The sequence below is a fragment of the Stegostoma tigrinum genome, chromosome 26 (genome assembly GCF_030684315.1).
Source record: "Stegostoma tigrinum isolate sSteTig4 chromosome 26, sSteTig4.hap1, whole genome shotgun sequence".
Lineage (NCBI taxonomy): Eukaryota > Metazoa > Chordata > Chondrichthyes > Orectolobiformes > Stegostomatidae > Stegostoma > Stegostoma tigrinum.
The window spans coordinates 14512163-14532751 of NC_081379.1; the positions used below are offsets into that span (position 1 = coordinate 14512163).

Sequence of the window (20589 nt, forward strand, 5' to 3'; positions counted from 1 at the left end):
TGGTGCTGATTCCCCTTTGCAGGATGGCATATGACCTTTAACCTGAACCACTGGCTCCATGGATTGCCACCAAAAAAGTCTTCTTCAGAGACTTAAACCAGTACCCACTGTCTGAGGGAACATGGAGGTCTCTAGAATGTCTAGTTGGTCCCAATTAGCCCCTTGATGAGTATGATTTACTATCTGCCACATGTGTGAGAGTAGTTTTGCTGGCCTCTAATTCAGCCACTCAAAAATAGTTCATCTTGGCTCTCACCCACTTCCAAATCCGTCCCCAACAGGAGCTCAAACTCCAGACAACACTTACAAAGCAGCAGCTAAGAGCCACTGACAAAAACTCACACAGACACAAGACTTTGTTGCAGTTGATTTCACTGGTATTATAGTTTCATTTGGGGGAAAAAAGATACCAGTTTGTTTGACACTTTAGTAGAGCTGCACAGATGTAAATTTAACCAGTAATTGTTATTTTTGGTTCAATGAGATTAGCACTAACAGATGAAACAGGTGTAAGAGCACGAGGCTACTTGTAGTAATCTGCATTATATATTAAGCACATCAAGGTGCACATGCATGATGACCTAGATTAGGTTCAACGCATACCGTGACATAGGGGAGTAGGTGCTACAGAGGTTCTCAATATTCTTTGGGTTTACCTAAGTACAACTTATGTTGAAATGACTTTTCCCCCAGACGCATAATGTAAATATGAAGGGATAAGGACCGTAAAAGTGTTAAAGTTGCCGATGCAACTCAAATTAGGACAATTTCTCTCATAAAAAAATGAAATAAGGTAGGGATAAAGGACTGTTAAATTCATATCTAGCAGACAAGACAGAGAGTAGATGTTAAGATTACAGTACAGACGTGAATTATGAGTTTTTCATTTCTTCATATGGAGCTGACCTGAGTCAAAAATAACGCAACCATGGCAGTGAGAAAATAGTTTACATTTAGTTCCTCAAAAACTTCAGTGATGAGAGTGAAACAATGTATATCACAAACCCCCGTATCAGGTGTTAACATTATGTAAATCTGATTCAAGTTCCTATATTATATGCATTATAATGCTGTGTATTGCAGTCACATTTGTATATTTCTTAATGTATAGCAAAAAACAAACAGGCTGTGGACTGTTACGCTGTATATGGTGTTCCATCTATGTGTTATCTTTTGTGTAAGTCATTCACCCTTTGAGTCACAACTCTATTTTTGTCTTATTTGCCCATTATTTTAAACCAGTTTCAATAAAACATGAATATTTAAGCTGTGTCTGATGCATAATTCACCAAGAGTGACACTGGACAACTTTCGATCAATAAATCATAGAAAGTCCTTTTACACCTTGTTCTTTTTTCAACTTGCTCTTCACTGCGAAAGCCTTCCACCTTTGTGCTATTTTATTAAGCATGCCAATTTTCAAAGTAGACAGTAAACAATGGCCCAATGTGAACTATCAGGTAATGTAACACATACCAAGACATTATTCCAAATTAAAGCAAGGGAGTTACTCTCGTTCCTGGCCAACATTTATCCCTTAGTCAATATTGCTAAAACAGATTATCTTGGTAATTTTCACTTTGCTGTTTGTGAATGCTAGCTGCTGCATTTCCTAGATTTCAGCAGTCAGTACATTTCAACAGGTATTTTGTTAGCTTTAAAGCATTTGGAATGCTTTGAGGTCATCAAGGCACAATATAAATGAACGTCCTTTGGTTTCCATTATTAAAAGACAGGGTAGCACTTCTTGCATCTGAAAATGGCTGGTTATCAAAGTTATTGGCCTTTTACCCCAATGGTGTCAAAGTCAGAAAAAACTTTCTTAAATATCTACACAGTAACACTAAATCTTGCAACGTTAAATGTAATGAAACAATAATACTTCAGAGCAACAGACTGTCGATATCAGCTACAGCTTTGTTGAACCTTCATCAACCTTCCCTTGCTACTTTGCTACCTTGCTTCCAGTCTTACCATTTCTAATGATCAGTCCTGTCTCACTGTCTATTATCTGTGATGCAGATATTTAAGTTTGAATTAAATCCACTGGAGTCCTCAGCATTGTTCTACAGTTTGTAGGGTCAATGCGAGAACATCTAATTATCATCTAAAAGAGGCTGCATGATTGCTACTGGCTCTGAGAAATTGGTGTCCTGATGATAATGAGGGAAAAGAAGGATACAGGCTGTGTAGTCTCTTTCCTCTCCCATGAATAGGCTGACATAGTTTCCTTGTTAACATCTAAATTATCTTTGGATTTTAAAACAAACTAGCTGCTTTTCAAAGCTCTTGGCTGCTTGACTGAACTCCATACTATGGTGTCTAGCTATGCCTAAGTGGAAGCCAATCTCCCTCCACTTTCACTAGGTCACAATTTGCCTGAAGAAATAGAAAGGTACACCCCAACCATTTCACCCTGGTAATGATGTGACACCTTAAGGAGAGGAAGGTACCCTTCACCTCAGTGCATCATCAGGAGGAGGTAACCATAATGGGATAGGAAAGGTGAAGACAGATATTTACACAAGGATAGAATGAGGAACAACTATAAAACAACAAACTTCTGCTCTTGACTATGTGTACAATACTTTCATGGCTCTTACAGCACAAAGGTAGTGTCTCTTCCACTGACACCAGAGGCCCGGATTCAAGTTCTACCTAGTCCAGAAGTGTGTAATTAACTTCTATTCCATTGACTCTATTTACAATTCTTGCTGCCTTGGGAAAGCAGCCAACATAATCAAAGACTTTTCCTATCCCAGATACACTCTTCCAACCTCTTTCATCAGGAAGAAGATACAATAGTTTGAAAACATGTACCAGGAGATTTAAGAGATAATGGGAACTGCAGATGCTGGAGAATCCAAGACAACAAAATGTGAGGCTGGACGAACACAGCAGGCCAAGCAGCATCTCAGGAGCACAAAAGCTGACGTTTCGGGCATAGACCCTTCATCAGAGAGGGGGATGGGGTGAGGGTTCTGGAATAAATAGGGAGAGAGGGGGAGGCGGACCGAAGATGGAGAGAAAAGAAGATAGGTGGAGAGAGTATAGGTGGGGAGGTAGGGAGGGGATAGGTCAGTCCAGGGGAGACGGACAGGTCAAGGAGGTGGGATGAGGTTAGTAGGTGGATGGGGGTGCGGCTTGGGGTGGGAGGAAGGGATGGGTGAGAGGAAGAACAGGTTAGGGAGGCGGAGACAGGTTGGACTGGTTTTGGGATGCAGTGGGTGGAGAGGAAGAGCTGGGCTGGTTGTGTGGTGCAGTGGGGGGAGGGGACGAACTGGGCTGGTTTAGGGATGCAGTAGAGGAAGGGGAGATTTTGAAACTGGTGAAGTCCACATTGATACCATTAGGCTGCAGGGTTCCCAGGCGGAATATGAGTTGCTGTTCCTGCAACCTACGGGTGGCATCACTGTGGCACTGCAGGAGGCCCATGATGGACATGTCATCTAAAGAATGGGAGGGGGAGTGGAAATGGTTTGCAACTGGGAGGTGCAGTTGTTTTTTGGAGATTTAAGAACTGTTTCCTCCCTGCTGTTATCAGACTTATGAACGGACAGCTCATATATTCGTAGTGATCATTTTCTGCACCTTCTCTACAGCGGTAACAATACATTCTGCATTCTGTTCTGTTACTCTGAAGTACATGTGTAAGGTATGATTTGCTTGGTGAGCATGCAAACAATACTTTTCCATATATCTTGGTACATATGACAATAATAAATCAAAATCAAATCTCCAAACAGGTTGATTACAAAATACCTACAATCCTTTTGTTTGCTAAGGCAAGAAGCTACAGGGCAGCATCAGTCAGACCCAAGTGCTAGTTATAGTATTTTTCTGTGGAATGTGCACAAAGTTAAAAGGTAGAGAATGGGAAAAAACAAAATACACATCCAAAAAAATTAAAAATGATTCCAGCAATCCTGGCTTGCTTAAATAATTCTGTGTTTTTGTTAATATGAGGAAATTGCAAGGAAGGTCAGTGCTACATATAAATAGCTGCGTAGTCTGGCCTTGTTCCAGCTAGTGCAGATTTTTCATAGACTGGCAGGAGGATGAGAGACAACAACTTCAGTACAGAGAAGATCCAATTCATTCCCCTGTGCAACATTGGCCAGCCTGCGTGCTCACATGTGCCAGTCAAGCCCAGTTTCCATGGAGTGATTTCATCTCTGGTGTCAAAGTCCTCTGTGCATATTCCAAAACAACAAGAACTAACTGAAGGCTTAGGATACTTTTAATATCCACTGAGGTATTTACTGCAGTGCTCTAGCCTAGCACTGTACATTTGCAGAACAGATTCTTAAATGGTCTTACACTATTTACGTGATTTCAAGCAGATATTCAGATAAATTAGAGAATAGTTGTTGATATATTTCTCTTGCACATTTAATAGATTGTTTAACACAGCAAAGTATTTGTACATAACAATCTAGAGACAAATTAATTTTACTGAAATGCCATATCCTAATATACTTTTTAATCTGTATTTTCTACTTAATAACTTCTTGTCACACACATCCATGAGGATATCTTTGAGTATATATTTCCCTCATTTAGGTACAAATATTAAAAAGTATACTTTTGTCCATCATGCTACAGATGGCCCTAAGTTTAATCTACTCCATACACAATTACAAATTCTACAATTTTGACAGGCATAAGTGAAACAATCACTGCACACATACAAATGATAATTATCATACAACTCAAGCAACAAATGAGCTATATGTATTCAATTAGTCTGAAAATAGGGCTATGCAATTAAGAAATCAGGATACCCAGCAAAGGTTCTCTGCAGACCCTAACTTTTTATTACCTTGCTGTAAAGAAATGCAGAGCAATCTCTCCGGATTAATGGTAAATCATTATTTAGGTTTGGTGGCAGGTTACTTTGACATTGATTACAGACCATTAAAATGGCTTAAGGAAAAAGAACCACAACTTGAAGATAACTAACCAGTTGATGCAAAAGTCTCAGAATTCTAGATATTATGGTTTTCTGCAATTTCATAGCTGAATATGAATTTGATGGTCTTAACATATAATAATTTTTGATATTAAAGTCAAATTGATATGGATGCATTTGTGCAAGATGACAAACTGAAGATTTTTTAAAAAAAGACATACTGCATTCATGCAAAGAAAGGTGACATTCACCATCAGGGTTTATAGGGAAGTGTCTCCAACTTACAATTAGACCAGAAGATAATCAAAAAGCTGTTTGAGGAGATGAGTGTAAGATAACAAAGTGTGGGGCTGGATGAACACAGCAGGCCAACCAGCATCTTAGGAGGTGAGTGTGCTAACTTTATTCTCTTTACTTCTAACCTGCAAGCAAAATGACCAAGTCAGTCCTTTCAATCCATACACAATTATGCAGCTTCTTAATTTCCATAGAAAATGTGAAAGAGAGAATTATGCTGAGGCACTTAAATTGTTTCCCTGCCTTTTTATAGGCAAGACGAGGTCAGAGGGTAGGAATACTGCTCACCTGCTGACTCCCCAAAGCCTGTCCACCATCTACAAGGGACAAGTCAGGAGTGTGATGGAATACTCCCCACTTGCCTAGATGAGTCCAGCTCTAAAACTCAAAGCAACTGACACTATCCGGAGCAAAGCAACCTGCTTGATTGGCACGACATCCACTCCCTGTTCCATAGATGCTCATTAGCAGCGCTGTATACAGTCTACAAGCTTCATTGCAGAAATTCACCAAAACTCCTTAAGCAGCACCTTCCAAACCCACAGCAATGTCCAAATGGAAGAAAAATGATCGCAGATACATAGATACATACACCGTCCTCACTAAAACAGAAAACAGTGAAGATAAACCAACAGGAAATCCTGTCGGAGAACTACTTCTTCAAGTTGGGCAAGAGAAGCGACAGTACATAAAATAGTTTTATTGCAGATAATGAAATAAAACCAGAAAAAAAGATGGAAATATACAGGTAGTCAGACAACATCAGTAACAAAAACAGAAACAGCTGTAGACACCCAGGTGGTCTGGCAGCATCTGTGGGAAGAAAGCACAGTTAACATTTGAGTCCAGTCACTCTTCATCAAAAGTGATAGTTACTGGGAAAAACTGGTATTCATGCTGCAGCCAAGATTGGGTTAGTGGGGTGGGGAGAGGAGCAGAGACCAGAGCAACACACGGAGAGAGAAAAGAGACAGAGACAGAGAGATATGAAAGAGATGGGAAAACAAGGAGATAAAGGATAAAGAAAAGCTGAATAAGAGTTTTTTTATATTAGTAAGTATATTTTATTCATAAAAACTCCTTATCTAGATTTACATGTACTAAAGCAGTCTGTAGGATTTGCACATCAAGAAAAAATACAAGTATTCGAATTTAACATTTCTTGCAGTTGCAAAACTCAAAGGCATTTCTTACTCATACTGGACACTATGTACATACACTGAGGCAACGAGAGGTTCTGATAAGTGAATAGACCCTCATACTTCAGCAGAAAGATTTAACACAGTCTTTCCCCACGGTGTCTTGGTGGGAGCTGCCCCTAGTTTTAGTGTGTCCCTCAGCAAATAGTCCAGGACCTTGGAATGTACCAATCTGCAACAATTGGTCAAGGTCAACTCTTTATTTCTGAAGACCAACAAGTTGCAGGCAGACTAAACAGCAGATCACCAAATTGAAAATCCTCCAGACACAGTTGACATTTGTCTCAGTGGGCATTCTGGGGAACAGCCTGTAGAGCTCAGAGTCCTGCATCTTGGAGCTACTTTGGACGAACCTTGACAAAAACCACTGCATCTATGTCCAGATCTGCTTTGCAAAGGTGCATTCCAGAAGAAGATACTTGAAAAATCTCTTCACCAACGCAGCCACTTCAAGGGCAGTGTGCAGAGATGCGCAGAGACAGGGCATGTGTGAAAGATCTGACAGGCAATGTCCTTTTCATCACCAGCCAAGCTACATCTTGGTGCTGGTTGGAAAGTTTTAGTGATGAGGCATTCTTGGAGCTGCTTTGGACCATTCTTTGATGGTCTTCTCCAGAAACCATGCGATAAGCTGTACCCAAGATAATAAAATGTGAGGCTGGATGAACACAGCAGGCCCAGCAGCATCTCAGGAGCACAAAAGCTGACATTTTGGGCCTAGACCCTTCATCAGAGAGGGATGAAGGGTCTAGGCCCGAAACGTCAGCTTTTGTGCTCCTGAGATGCTGCTTGGCCTGCTGTGTTCATCCAGCCTCACATTTTATTATCTTGGATTCTCCAGCATCTGCAGTTCCCATTATCACCGATAAGCTGTACCCTCTCCTTTTCCTGTAGGGTCTCAAGCTATGTGCTAACAACTTCCTGATAGACTTGTGATTGAAGGGGTTTTTCTTTACAAAATTTTTCCATGGAAGACAGGTGATACTGAACAGATATTCATTGCGTTCTGTACCATTCACAACACTGAGGATAGGCAGAACCTTAATACATAGCAACACTTGGTGTTTGTGTACCAACAGTATACATTCAGTGTGATGCAGCCACGCATAACGGATAACAGCAGGATTTGGCACATCTTTTCCCAGTCCTTATCCAGAATTTTGTACATAGAGTCCCTGCAGACACGGTCCATCTATGACCTCCTGATGAAGTGGAAGACAGCTGAAATGACTGCAAAAGCGCAGGTTCGGGGAATAGCCTAGACCTGGGCCACGTGCAGCAATACCAACACTACCTCACACTTGATGACCAGATTTTTACTCACAATGGACAGGGGGTGGGCTTCAATAGGCCCAGTTCCTGCCTCACCTTGGCAATATGCTCCTCCCAAGTTTTTGCAAATGCTCCAGCCCCTTCAAATCATTGTTTCAGTACATTCAGGTAATTTGCCCGGGCAATGAAGGGGTAAAGGATTGGTCAGGCCAGTTCCCAAGGAACATGCTCTCTCTCTCTTGCCTTGATTTACCTTGATTTTCGAGGCCAGTTTGAACCAGTCACAGATGCTCACAAGTCTGAAAGCAGAAAACAGCAGTCATCCACAGACAGGGAGGCTTCAAGCTGCAGGCCTCCACTGCCTGGATTTGTCACCCCTCACATCCTTCCTGATGGACTTGGCAAAAGGTTCTATACAATACAAACAAGGCAGCAGAGAGACAGCAATCTTGCCTGAGTCCATATTTGATTGGGACGCTTTCTGATTCCCATCCATTGATTTGAGACCTTAACAATGTTGATGCAGATCCAATTCTGCATTCTCTTCCCAAAACCCATTTTAGAGAGAACATCTCACTTGCAGGTGTGGAATATCCCATCAAAGCGCTTCTCTTGGTCTTAGCTGATGAGACAGGTATCCATGCCACGGTCCTGCACATAGGTGACCGTATCCCAAAGGATGGCATGGACTTCAGAGAATCACCAATGCCAACCAGATCAGGATTACTTTGGGAATGACCTTAGACAGGATTTTGTATTCTGCATTCAGCAGTGAATTCTCCCTCCTCCATTTGCAGATGGTGCAGATGATACTTTTCCTCATGGAGTTACATATGCAATCTGTCAGAAGCATACTGTCTAAGAGAAAATAAGAGCTAAGAGTGAGAAAATGCGTTAGCAGTGCTGAATACAGCGCATAACATGTGGTAACAAGCCTTCTCAGTCTTGTCCTGAGAATATTAACTGTTTATTTCTCCCGTGAGATGCTTCCTAACCTGCTGAGTATTTCCCACACCTCCAAAATTTCGGAGGACCCGCCAGCCTCCAGGAGCTATCCCGGCATCCCTCCCTGATAGATGCCCCGGCAACCGGGGGACGCTGTGATGTCACGGTCTGACGTGCAGCACCGTGTAGTGGCGCATGCGTCTTTCGTGAAGGTGCGTTGTGGCCGCAATGGTGGCCTATCGATCGCGGGATTGCTTGTAGCCGGCGAATGAGGTAGCCAGTGGCTGCTCTTCAGCATGTCGGGCACGGAGAGGTCTTCGATCTGAAACTGTCAGTTGTCGTATCTGTTTTGAAGCTGGACTAAAAGGGGAATAGTGTTCTTCCCCTTTCCCCGGCCCCCTCCTAGTGGGCCTTGTTCTCGTCTTCTCCCATCGCCCACCAGTTCGGCTGCTTTCTGGGGACCCCGACCGTGTTTCGTTCTTTCCCTTTCCTCTTACCCTATATCCACTCACCCCCACCCCCCCCCCCCTCCCGGTTTTAGATCAGCAGGATGTCTGAGGACGGCGTGGACAGAGTGATTAAGGTAAGAGTGAGACCGTGTCTCATGGTAGTTCCGATGTCCCAAGTCTGTCGAGTGGGTTGGGGCACAATAGCAGCAACAGTTCACCCTTAAAATGGTTCAGTTGCTTACAGGAAATGGAGCTTTAAATGCTACATGTGGGGCGTGTGCGTCATTAGGACTGTTGCTCACATCCAGACTTTAAAATTTCTGCACTGACAGCATTTATCTGCCAGCTACCCTAGGGAGGGAAAAATCCAGCACTTACAGAAGTACACAATAGACCTCGACTCTGCTACTTGGAGATTTGAAAATATGACCCTTTGAGCTTTACACTTCTGGTAAAAAAAAATGTCACTGATATTATTTCAGTGCATTAATATCAGCCTTTGTTTAATTTTGAAGTGATGCCTGCAGTTAGGGTTTATGACCTGAGTAATGAAACAGCTTGGAAGCTCATTTAAGTTGAGCATTTAAAGAAATGAAATATGTTAGCTCTTCACTTTTTAAAAAGCAATGCCCTTGAAAACCTCGCAGCTGAAGACACCCTGATAGCATGCTTGAACTAAATGGGTCACATTTTTACACTCAACTAGGCATCATGCCAGATGAGTCAAATGTAGAAGCCTGTTAATAGTTATATTCATTTCTAGATTAATGCATTTTTCTGTGAGCCCTCCAACTAATGAGTCTGGATTTGAAAGTCTTGAGAATTTTCATGTACTTTTCAGGTTTTGCCTCTTATTTTTCTGTATGGTCAAAATTGAGCATCTGTGGGTTTTAAAAGGATCATGAATTGTCAGTATTGTTGTCACTTCCCTAAGAGTGGCTTGTCTGCTCCAGATATGCAACTAGAGGTGGAAATGCTTTTACTTCACAGATAAATTGTAATACAGCTAGTTCAGTTATGTGGTCAGCATACACAAGTTTTAACATATAAATCAACAATACAATTGTCTGTTTCATCATGGTGTATTAACATACTGGTACTGCTAAGCTGTCTCTTGGACTTATATTTAAAGTATGAAGTGTCAAAGGATTTTCATTTTGTTGTGAGTAGAATAAAAAAAGGTTTTGTGTTCAATACTTGGTTGTATGTTTATCTCAGTTTTTTAAAAAAAAATCCTATATTGGAGTCTGTACCTCTGGGTTGAATTCTGTTGAGTTTTCTCTTACTTTAGTAGATGATTGCCACTTGAATTTATTATGCTGTAAAAGGGATCAAAGGTCTTCATGTCAATAGCATGCCAATAAAATAAAAGTTGGTGAAGTCTTGATAGTTGATGGATGCTTATATAAAAGTTTTATTGTCCTGTAGAACACAAACTAGCTGCATTGGGCCAGCCATTCAGTAATGTCTTGCACAAGAGAGAAATAGTGTCACCTTGACATTGTGGAAAAATCACTGCAATTCAACAGTATATTTAGTTCAGTCTTAGTCGAGAATTTTGAACAGATATGTGCTTAAAGTTTCCGAGCAGCAAATTCTGTTTTTTTTTGTTTACTGATTGCCTCTCGTCCCACATCCGCAATAGCAACTGACTGATCCAGACTTGATATTAACACTGAGAGGAGAGCACTATCTGCTGATGTTATTTCTACTGATGATCCCGTTCTCTGTGAGAACATGTTTGAGTGTTATTCCCTATTTTCCCACAGGTGCTTGACATAGCCACATACATCTTGATTGGTTTTATATTTCGCTGGCCTATGCCAAAAGTTGGATTTACTGTTTCTTTGCTGTCAAATGTGAATCATGGTTCAATTGAATCTTTTACGATTAAAATATTTAGAAAACCAAATGCAGATGCAAACTCTGCTTCATCAGCACTTTTGTCATAGTCCTCACAGGAGTGGTATTGGGTGGAAACAGGTTATTTGCAACTTTGATCTTCTGACCACTTATCCACTCTGTAATAAAGACCCTTACTGACACCTTTATAATATTGTCTGCCTCTGCTCCTGCCTCAGCTTATTTGCTGCTGAAATCATTAGCCTTGCTTTAAACAAAGCTATTCCAGCATTCTTCCCATCTGGCCTTCCATCTTTCACAGATAATAAATCTGTTCATCCAAAACCCTGCAGTTTGCAACATCTTTGTGTCAAGTCATGCATTACTCCTGTTGTTACTGAACCATATTTGGATCCCGAGCCTACCGATCTAAAATTCTTCTCCTCTTCACATCCTTGATCAATCTGGCAAATGCAGTGTAATGTTGGTTAAATGTGAGGTTATTCACTTTGGCAGCAAAAACAGGCAGACAAATTATTATCTGAATAGCAACTAGATTGGGAAAGGGAGAGATGGAGTGAAACCTGGGTGTCTTTGTATACTAGTCACTGAAAGTAAGCATGCTGGTGCTGTAAGTGGTGAAGAGTGCTAAAAGAATGTTGGTCTTCTCAGCAAAAGGTTTCAAGTACAGGAACAGAGTTGGTGTGCTGCAGTTGTACAAAGCATTAGAGAGACCACACCTGGAGTATTGTGTGTAGTTTTGTTCGTCTTATCTGGGCAAGGATGTTCTGGCTATTGAGGAAGTGCAAAGGCGTTTTCCCAGACCGATTCATAGGATAGCAGGACTGACATACAAAGAGTGACTGGATCAGTTAGTACTATATTCACCGGAGTTTAGAAGAATGAGGGGTGATCTTATAGAAATCCATAAAATTCTAATAGAATTAGACAGGGTAGATACAGGAAGGATGTTCTTGATGACCGGGGCTTCACAGTTTAAGAATGACAGGTCGGTAGGTTTTTTATCATAGAGATGAGTGAAAATGCACCCCCCCGCCACCGTGCGAGTGTTGGGGCTGTAAAATTCTCTGCTACAGAAAGTGATTTGGGACCATCTCATTGTCTCTTTCTTGAAAATATTAATGTGTATTTCTTAGGACTAAGGGGATCAAAGGATATGGGGAGAAAACAGGAACAGGGTACTGAGTTGGATGATCAGCAAAGATCATATTGAATGGCAGAGCAGGCTCGAAGGACCAAATGATCTACTACTAATCCTGTATTCTGTCTTTCTATTTTCCTTTTCTCTTACCAGTAATAATCGTTTACATTAGGTGCTAGTTAAAGCACTACACTTATCCACATTTCTGATGAGAAGAAAGTTGTTTTGGGCAATTACTAATTGATGCCATCACTTCCATGTGACAATTACCCATCTCAGATTCAAACTTAGAAGGAAAGTGTTCAGATTGTTTGGTCACAGCGGGAAAAGGAAAATCAAATTCTTGTGTGCTTCCTAGCTTCTTTGTGTATAAGGAAAGACTTTGAAGAGATTAAACTATAAACCTTTATTTAAAGAAACTTACTTTGGTATGGCACTGTTAGTAAGATCAGGCAATTGATATTCACTTTTTTAAAAAAATCGGTTTCCTTAAATGTATAATTTGTATTCATTTTTATAACATTCAAACTTGAGGGTTCTGTCTTTTAGGTTAGTGCAGTCTATACAAAAATCTATGCATTATTGAGTATAGTTGTCTGCTTTTTTTTTTGTTGATTGCTTTGTCTATGTAGAGAAATTTACTTTTCTGACCCTTGTTTATTTTCACTGCTGTTGTTAATCTTAATTCCAAGGGTGGATCATTAGCAAATAAAATAAATGAATCAGTTGAAATCTAACTCAGAAAAATTGTAAAGATAAATTTAGAAATGTGTCATAAATAAATTTTTAAAAATCTGTTGGAACACACATCCAGAAATGAAATAGGTAGCAAGAGATGGAGAAATTGTTGATTAGACTTCTGTTGGAGCTTTTTTGCTGTCCTAATATGGTGTTCAGCATCATACAGTAAACTGTAACTCCTTGAATTAGAATTCCATCCTCAAGACATCTTATTTTTCACTTTTAAGCAATATCCTTTGTTGCTTTTTGAATTTAAGTTTTCTGCTTTCCTAAAGGTGCTGATTTGGTCTGGGATCTAGTCTTAACAAAGTTGCTATTTCTGTGTTAGAGCTTAATGAATTTTAGTCAATTGCATGGATTATCACAGATGACTACAAAGTGGTTCCGACTTTTCCATAAATGGACACTTCGTAATAATGAGACATATTGATTTTTTTTTAACATTTCCTACATCTGAGTCAGTGTTCTCAACTGTCATTCTTTGCTGTTGACATCAGAGTTAGTTGTAGCACTTCATCATTTCTCCAGGCTCAACAACCATGCCACTATAGACAAAAATGGAGCACAAGTCTTTTTGGTCTTGTGCTCAATTTCATACCAGTGTTTGTATTGACAGAAAGGGATTGGGAGAACTGTATTAAATTGCTGTTGCTTTATTCTGGAATCTAACCTTGAATGATTGTTTGTCGCCATTTAGAGTATCTCTTGTTACACATAAGCATTTGACTATAGGAATTAATTGCATATTCCTATTTTCATCCAAGATCCAGGCACTTGGATTTTCTCATATAGAGTAACAGCATAGCAATTGGGAGCAAGAAATGCACAATGGATTTTCCACCTTCCTAGTTCAGGTCATTTGCATAATCTGAGAATAACTAGTTTAATAAAGGAGAAATCTGAGGAAAATACTGTTGTTATTGGTAACCACGTGTGCATTATTTAAGTAATCCCAATTCTCCTTGGAACAATAGGCATCCTTGTGCACCAGTTGCTGGAGGTAAACATGCAGGAGCAGCAGGCTGTAAAGAAGGCAAATGGTATGTTGGCCTTCATTGTGAGAGGTTTCAAGTACAGGAGCAGGGATATGTTGAAGTTGTACAGGGCCTTGGTGAGACCACACCTGGAATATTGTGTGTGGTTTTGGTCCCCTTTTCTGAGGAAGGATTCTGTTGCTGTCAGGAGTGCACCAAAGGTGTACCAGGTTGGTTTCAGCGATGGCGAGTCTGACATATAAGGAGAGACTGACTAGGTTGGGACTGTTTTCGCTGGAGTTCACATGAATAAGGTGGGGTCTCAAAGGCTTATAAAATTCTAACAGGACCGGACAGGGCATTTGCAGGGAGAATTTTACCAATGGTGGGTGTGTCCAGAACCAGGGGTCACAGTATGAGGATTTAGTGTAGACAATTTAGGATGGAGATGAGGAGACATTTCTTTATCCAACGAGTGGTGGGCCTGTTGAATTCATTACCACAAGAAGTAGTTGATGCCGAAACATGTGTATTGAGGCGACTAGATATAGCAGATAACAAGGTGTAGAGCTGGATGAACACAGCAAGCCAAGCAGCATCAGAGGAACAGGAAAGCTGACGTTTCGGGCCTAGACCCTTATTTAGAAATGGGGGAGGGGAAGGGGGTGTGAAAATAAATAGGGAGAGAGGGGAAGGTGGATAAATGGATCGAGGAGAAGATAGGTGGAAAGGAGACGGACTGGTCAAAGAGGTGGGGATGACGCCAATAAGGGTGAGTGTAGGTGGGGAGGTAGGGAAGAGATAGGTCAGCCCAGGGAGGATGGACAAGTCAAGGGGGTGGGCTGAGGCTAGTAGGTAGGAGATGGGGGTGGGGCTTGATGTTGGAAGAGGGGATGGGTAGGAGGAAGTATAGGTTAGGGAAGTGGGGACAAGCTGGTCTGGTTTTGGGATGCATAAGGGGGAGAGGAGATTTTGAAGCTTGTGAAGTCCACATTGATACATCGGCACAACATCGAGGGCCGAAGGGCCTGTATTGTGCTGTAATGTTCTATGTTTGATACCATTGGGCTGCAGGGTTCCCAAGAGGAATGTGAGGTGCTGTTTTTGCAACCTTCGGGTGGCATCATTGTGGCACTGCAGAAGGCCCAGGATGGACACGTCCCCATCTCCAACCTACGAGCCTTATCCTACCCCCTTGACCTGTTGGTCCTCCCTGGACTGACCTATCCCCTCCCTACCTCGGAACCTACACTCTCCTTTTACTGGCTCCGACCCCGCCTCTTTGACCTGTCCGTCTCCTCTCCACCTATCATCTCCCCTATCCATCTTCCATCCGCCTCCTGCTCTCTCCCTATTTATTTCAGAATCCCCTTCCCCCTCCCCCATTTCTGAAGAAGGGTCTAGGCCTGAAATGTCAGCTTTCCTGTTCGTCTGCTGCTTGGCCTGCTGTATTCATCCAGCTCTGCGCCTTGTTATCACAGATTCTTCAGCATCTGCAGTTCCTACTATCTCTGACGAGATATAGCACTTGTGACAAATGGGATCAAGGGTTATGGGGAAAAAGCAGGATTAGGCTATTGAATTGGATGATCAGTCATGATCCTGAAGAATGCTGGAGCAAACTCAGAGTTGAATGTCCTCCTCCTGCTCCTATTTTCTGTGTTTCTATATTGTTCATCAAAGAAACAGGCTGTCCACCCCAGCTAATCCATGCTCCACATAAGCCTTCTCTCACCAGCTGAATAAAGAATTATTTCCTAAACACTCCACAGAGCTTTTTGATAAATTTCCTTTGATTATGTCTTCTCGGACTGGGCTGGGGAAGACCAAAATTGAAATAAAGCCTCTCTATCTGCCTTACCAAACCTTTCCTAATCTTCAACGACCTTTTACAGGACATTACTTCACTTTTTGTTCCAGAAATTAGAGCTCCAGGTCTTTTAGTCTTTTCTCAGTTCCAATGTCATCGCTCTAAAACTCTTCACTTTTTCCAGTATTTCTGTATTTATATTTTTAACAATATGAAGAGCAGAATTATGTGCAGCACTCTGGATGGCCTAACCAAAGTTTGATGTAAGTTCCATACAAACTTGTCAACCTTTCACTTCTATTTATCTAGAATTGAACCCTTATGCAGTTTTGCTTTTTGTAGATGCTTTTGGTTCTCTACACCATATATAGTTTTATTTCCCAAGCAAAATGTCGTCTCTTTAATTTTTCCCACCAAAATCTGCCACTTTGTTTTTCCTGAGTTGAAATTAATTTGTCACTTTGTTCTGAAAGCTTCTTGCATTTTGTTGCTTTCTTGTTTAGTTTTAACTGCATCCTAAATTTGGTGTCATCTGCGATGGGGATTTGAAAGAATATTATGAGTAGAATATTTGAATTTAAAATGCTTTACTAGAAGCTTCTATTTAATTATGTTAAGCATTATTCCAGAGATTCAATTTCTTGGCCTTCACATCAGAAAGCCATTCTTTAAATAGATGAAAAGTAGAGCTGCTTCCTGTATTAGATCCAGAGATTAGTTTATATAACAATTCAACTTACTTTCCAGAACAAATCAAAAACATTTTTCTGGAATGTGATTGCTGACAGCTATATTTAAAATTCTTTCACTTAAGACATGCACACCGCCTCTGAGCCCTCACCCTAACAATTTCCTTCTCTTGCAATGCATAATCTCTAGCATACCATGAACATTGAGGTGGTAAAGACGTGGATGTGAATTTGTACTGCTTTGGCACTCGTATTTATATCGTGGGGAATATATTAATCTGACATTTTTGTTGAGTGAATTTTGCAACTAACCTTTTAGAATTAACTAATTGGATGTGTTGAGAATTTGACATTTGGGCGAGCTTCAATATAGTTTGAATTGTAGTTTTCACACTGTTTTGTGGAAATGGTTTAAGAATCAAAAGTAATACAATTTCAAAATATACATGCAAAATCAGACAATATTTTGTTGAGAATCACCTCTTCTGTTCAGTTTCTTAACTGAAATTTTTCAGCATTTCAATTAATTTTATTTTAGTGGGCAAATATGGTAACCAATCTTGTGGCTGAAAAATGAATTTGATGGGATGGAGGGCTGGTATACGAACTATATTTAATAGGTATGTACTCTTGATGCCTTCGGTTATTTTAAAAAAGTATGGTCAGCACCAAGGTTTGGGCTGGTAAGTGATACGTTAGATTGTGCTCTGAAGGTACCAAGCCAGGACCATCTCCAAAAAAAGACACTATCTAGCCATCTCTCGAAGACACTTATTGAAGACAAGCTCAAAAGGGATGGCTTTCACCTGCACTGGAAAGGGATCAATATCCTGGCAGGAAGATTTGCTAGTTCTATTTCACGAGCCTGTATATAATTGGGGTGGGGTGCAGTAGAAATTTCCTAAGTAGCAGTGAAAATAAAAAGACAGTTGAGAATGATTCTGATTCTGGATCAGAAAAGAGCAAGTCTGAAGAATAAACTGCATTTACTTCACTGCAAGGGGTCTCTCAAGTAATAGTGCCAGACAACTGGAGGATAGCAAATGTCGTTCCCCTGTTCAAGAAGGGAGTAGAGACAACCCTGGTAATTATAGACCAGTGAGCCTTACCTCAGTTGTTGGTAAAGTGTTGGAAAAGGTTATAAGAGATAGGATTTATAATCATCTAGAAAAGAATAAATTGATTAGGAATAGTCAGCACAGTTTTGTGAAGGGTAGGTCATGCCTCACAAACCTTATTGAGTTCTTTGAGAAGGTGACCAACAGGTGGATGAGAGTAAACCGGTTGACGTGTGTGTGGATTTCAGCAAGGCGTTCGATAAGGTTCCCCACAGTAGGCTATTGTACAAAATGCGGAGGAATGGGATTGTGGGAGATATAGCAGTTTTGGATCGGAATTTGGCTTGCTGAAAGAAGACAGAGGGTGGTGGTTGATGGGAAATGTTCATCCTGGAGACAAGTTACTAGTGGTGTACCGCAAGGGTCGGTGTTGGGTCCAGTGCTGTTTGTCATTTTTATAAAAGACCTGGATGAGGGTGTAGAAGGATGGGTTAGTAAATTTGCAGATGACACTAAGGTCGGTGGAGTTGTGGATAGTGATGAAAGATGCTGTAGGTTGCAGAGAGACATAGATAAGCTGCAGAGCTGGGCTGAGAGGTGGCAAATGGAGTTTAATGCAGACAAGTGTGAGGTGATGCACTTTGGTAGGAGTAACCGGAAGGCCAAGTACTGGGCTGATGGTAAGATTCTTGGTAGTGTAGATGAGCAGAGAGATCTGTGTCCATGTACACAGATCCTTGAAAGTTGCCACCCAGGTTGACAGGGCTGTTAAGAAGGCATAGAGTGTTTTAGCTTTTATTAATAGAGGGATCGAGTTCCGGAACCAAGAGGTTATGCTGTGGCTGTACAAAACTCTGGTGCGACCGGACTTGGAGTATTGCGTACAGTTCTGGTCACCGCATTATAAGAAGGATGTGGAAGCTTTGGAAAGGGTGCAGAGGAGATTTACTAGGATGTTGCCTGGTATGGAGGGAAGGTCTTAGGAGGAAAAGCTGAGGGACTTGAGGCTGTTTTCGTTAGAGAGAAGAAGGTTGAGAAGTGACTTAATCGAAACATATAAAATAATCAGGGTTAGACAGGGTGGATAGGGAAAGCCTTTTTTCCTAGGATGGTGACAGCGAGCACGAGGGGGCGTAGCTTTAAATTGAGGGGTGAAAGATATATGACAGATGTCAGAGGTAGTTTCTTTACTCAGAGCAGTAAGGGAATGGAATGCTTTGCCTGCAACGGTGGTAGATTTGCCAACTTTAAGTACATTTAAGTCATCATTGGACAAGCATATGGACGTACATGGAATAGTGTAGGTTAGATGGGCTTCAGATCGGTATGACAGGTCGGCACAACATCGAGGGCCGAAGAGCCTGCCCTGTGCTGTAATGTTCTATCTATGTTAAGTAAGGCTGATGAACTCAGAGCATGTATAGGAATATTGGACTGGGATGTCATACAGGAACTTGGCTGAGGGAAAGGCAGGACTGGCAGATCAATGTTCTGGGTATTAGATGCTATAGTGGGGGAAATAGCTCTTAACATTGCTAAAGAGGTTCTGGGGTTTGAAGATGCTTCCCAAATTTCCCAAGAAAGTTTAGAAAGACAGAGGAAGGTTATACTTTTAGACTTAACAAACAGGCTGGAATTATGTTTAACTTGGGTTAAGAGGAAAGCTGAAGTTGAAAAGGAGTTAGTCGAGTATTTTCATCTACCAGGAAACAGACAAGTTCAGCGGAATTAGAAAAAAATAAATTGCAAGTAAGACAATCGGAGTTAGAAACGAGAAAAAAGAGTGTTCAAATTAGAAAAAATGAAATTGGAACTTGAAGCAAAACAAATGGCAGGAGGATAACTACGATATAGAAGTGAGAATGAGCAAACTCAAAGCCAACAGCCTGATAAGGATATATACAAATATGTCAAAACATTATCAACATTATATAGTGGATAAGCATATGGATGATGATGGGATAGTGTAGGGGAGGGGCTTAGATTAGTTCACAGGTCGGTGCAACATTGAGAGCCGAAGGGCCTATTCTGCGCTGTATTGGTCTATGTTCTATAGGAAAGATAGTAAGGGAGGCAGGCGGGGAGGGAGAGTGGTGTTTTTGACCAGGGAAAACATTACTACTGTAAATAGGATATTTTTGAGGGATTGTCCAGTGAAAATACATGGGTTAATATGAGAAATAAGAAAAAGATGATCACCTGTTGGGATTGTACCATTGCCCCTCCAATAGTCAGAGGGAAATTGAGTAGCAAATATGTCAAGAGATCTCCAGATATATGTAAGACTAATAGAGTCGTAGTAGGAGATTTAAATTTCTTGGGCTGCCATTAGTGTTAAAGGTTTGGGTGGAGAGGAATTTGTTGAATGTGTTCAAGAAAAGTTTCTTTACCAATATGTAAACGTTACTACTAGAAAAGGAGCAAAACTTGACCCTTGAGAAATAAGGTAGGGCAAGTGACTGAAGTGTTGGTAGGGGAACCCTTTGTGACTAGTGATTGTAATTCTATTAGTTTTTAAGAAAGTTATGGAAAAGCATAAGCCTTCCATAAAGTTCTTAATTGGAGTAAAGCAAATTTTAATGGTATGAGACAACGTTTTAAAAGTTGATTGGAGTAGACTATTCACAGTTAAAGGGATTACTGACAATTTGGCGGCAATCAGAAGTGTCCTAAGGAGAGTTCAGAGGCATTGTGTTCCTGTTAGGAAAAGTAAGGCTGGTAAGATGAGGGCACAAAGGATGAATGAAGATATTGAGGTTCTCGTCAAGAATACAAAATAATCGTATTAGATAAAAACAGTTGGGATCAAATAACACTCTTGAAGAATGTAAAGAATGTAGGGGCATCTTAAGAAGGAAATCAGGAAGGCAAAGAGGGGTATGAGGGAAGGCCTTACACACCAAATGATAGAGCCCTAGCTAGAGCTATAGGACAGAGACCTAGGGGCTCAGGTATATAACTCTTTTAAATTTACACCACAGGCAGACAGTGGTTAAGAAGGCATTTAACCTTCATTGTTCAGACTTCTGAGAATAGAATTGGGCTGCCATGTTGTGGTTGTACAGGACATTGGTGAGGCCTCTCTGGAGTACAGACTGCATTCCTGGTTGCCCTGTGTAGGAATGATATTATTAAGCTAGAGAGTGTTAAGAAGACACTTACCAGGATGTTGCCAGGACCAAGATTTGATCTGTATAAATAGGCTAAAATAGGCTTGGACATTTTTTTTGCTGGAACGA

At 40.9% G+C, this 20589-nt stretch overlaps 1 protein-coding gene across 1 annotated transcript in view; it reads left to right on the plus strand.

Annotated features, from left to right (window-relative positions):
* The first annotated feature begins 8817 nt into the window (after positions 1–8817).
* mapkapk5 (MAPK activated protein kinase 5) overlaps positions 8818–20589 on the plus strand; it is a 67816-nt gene continuing 56044 nt past the window's right edge. The window contains exon 1 of the mRNA XM_048556096.2: positions 8818–9208. Coding sequence (XP_048412053.1) covers positions 9176–9208 — 33 coding nt within the window. The 5' untranslated portion in view covers positions 8818–9175. The remainder of the gene's footprint in view (positions 9209–20589) is intronic.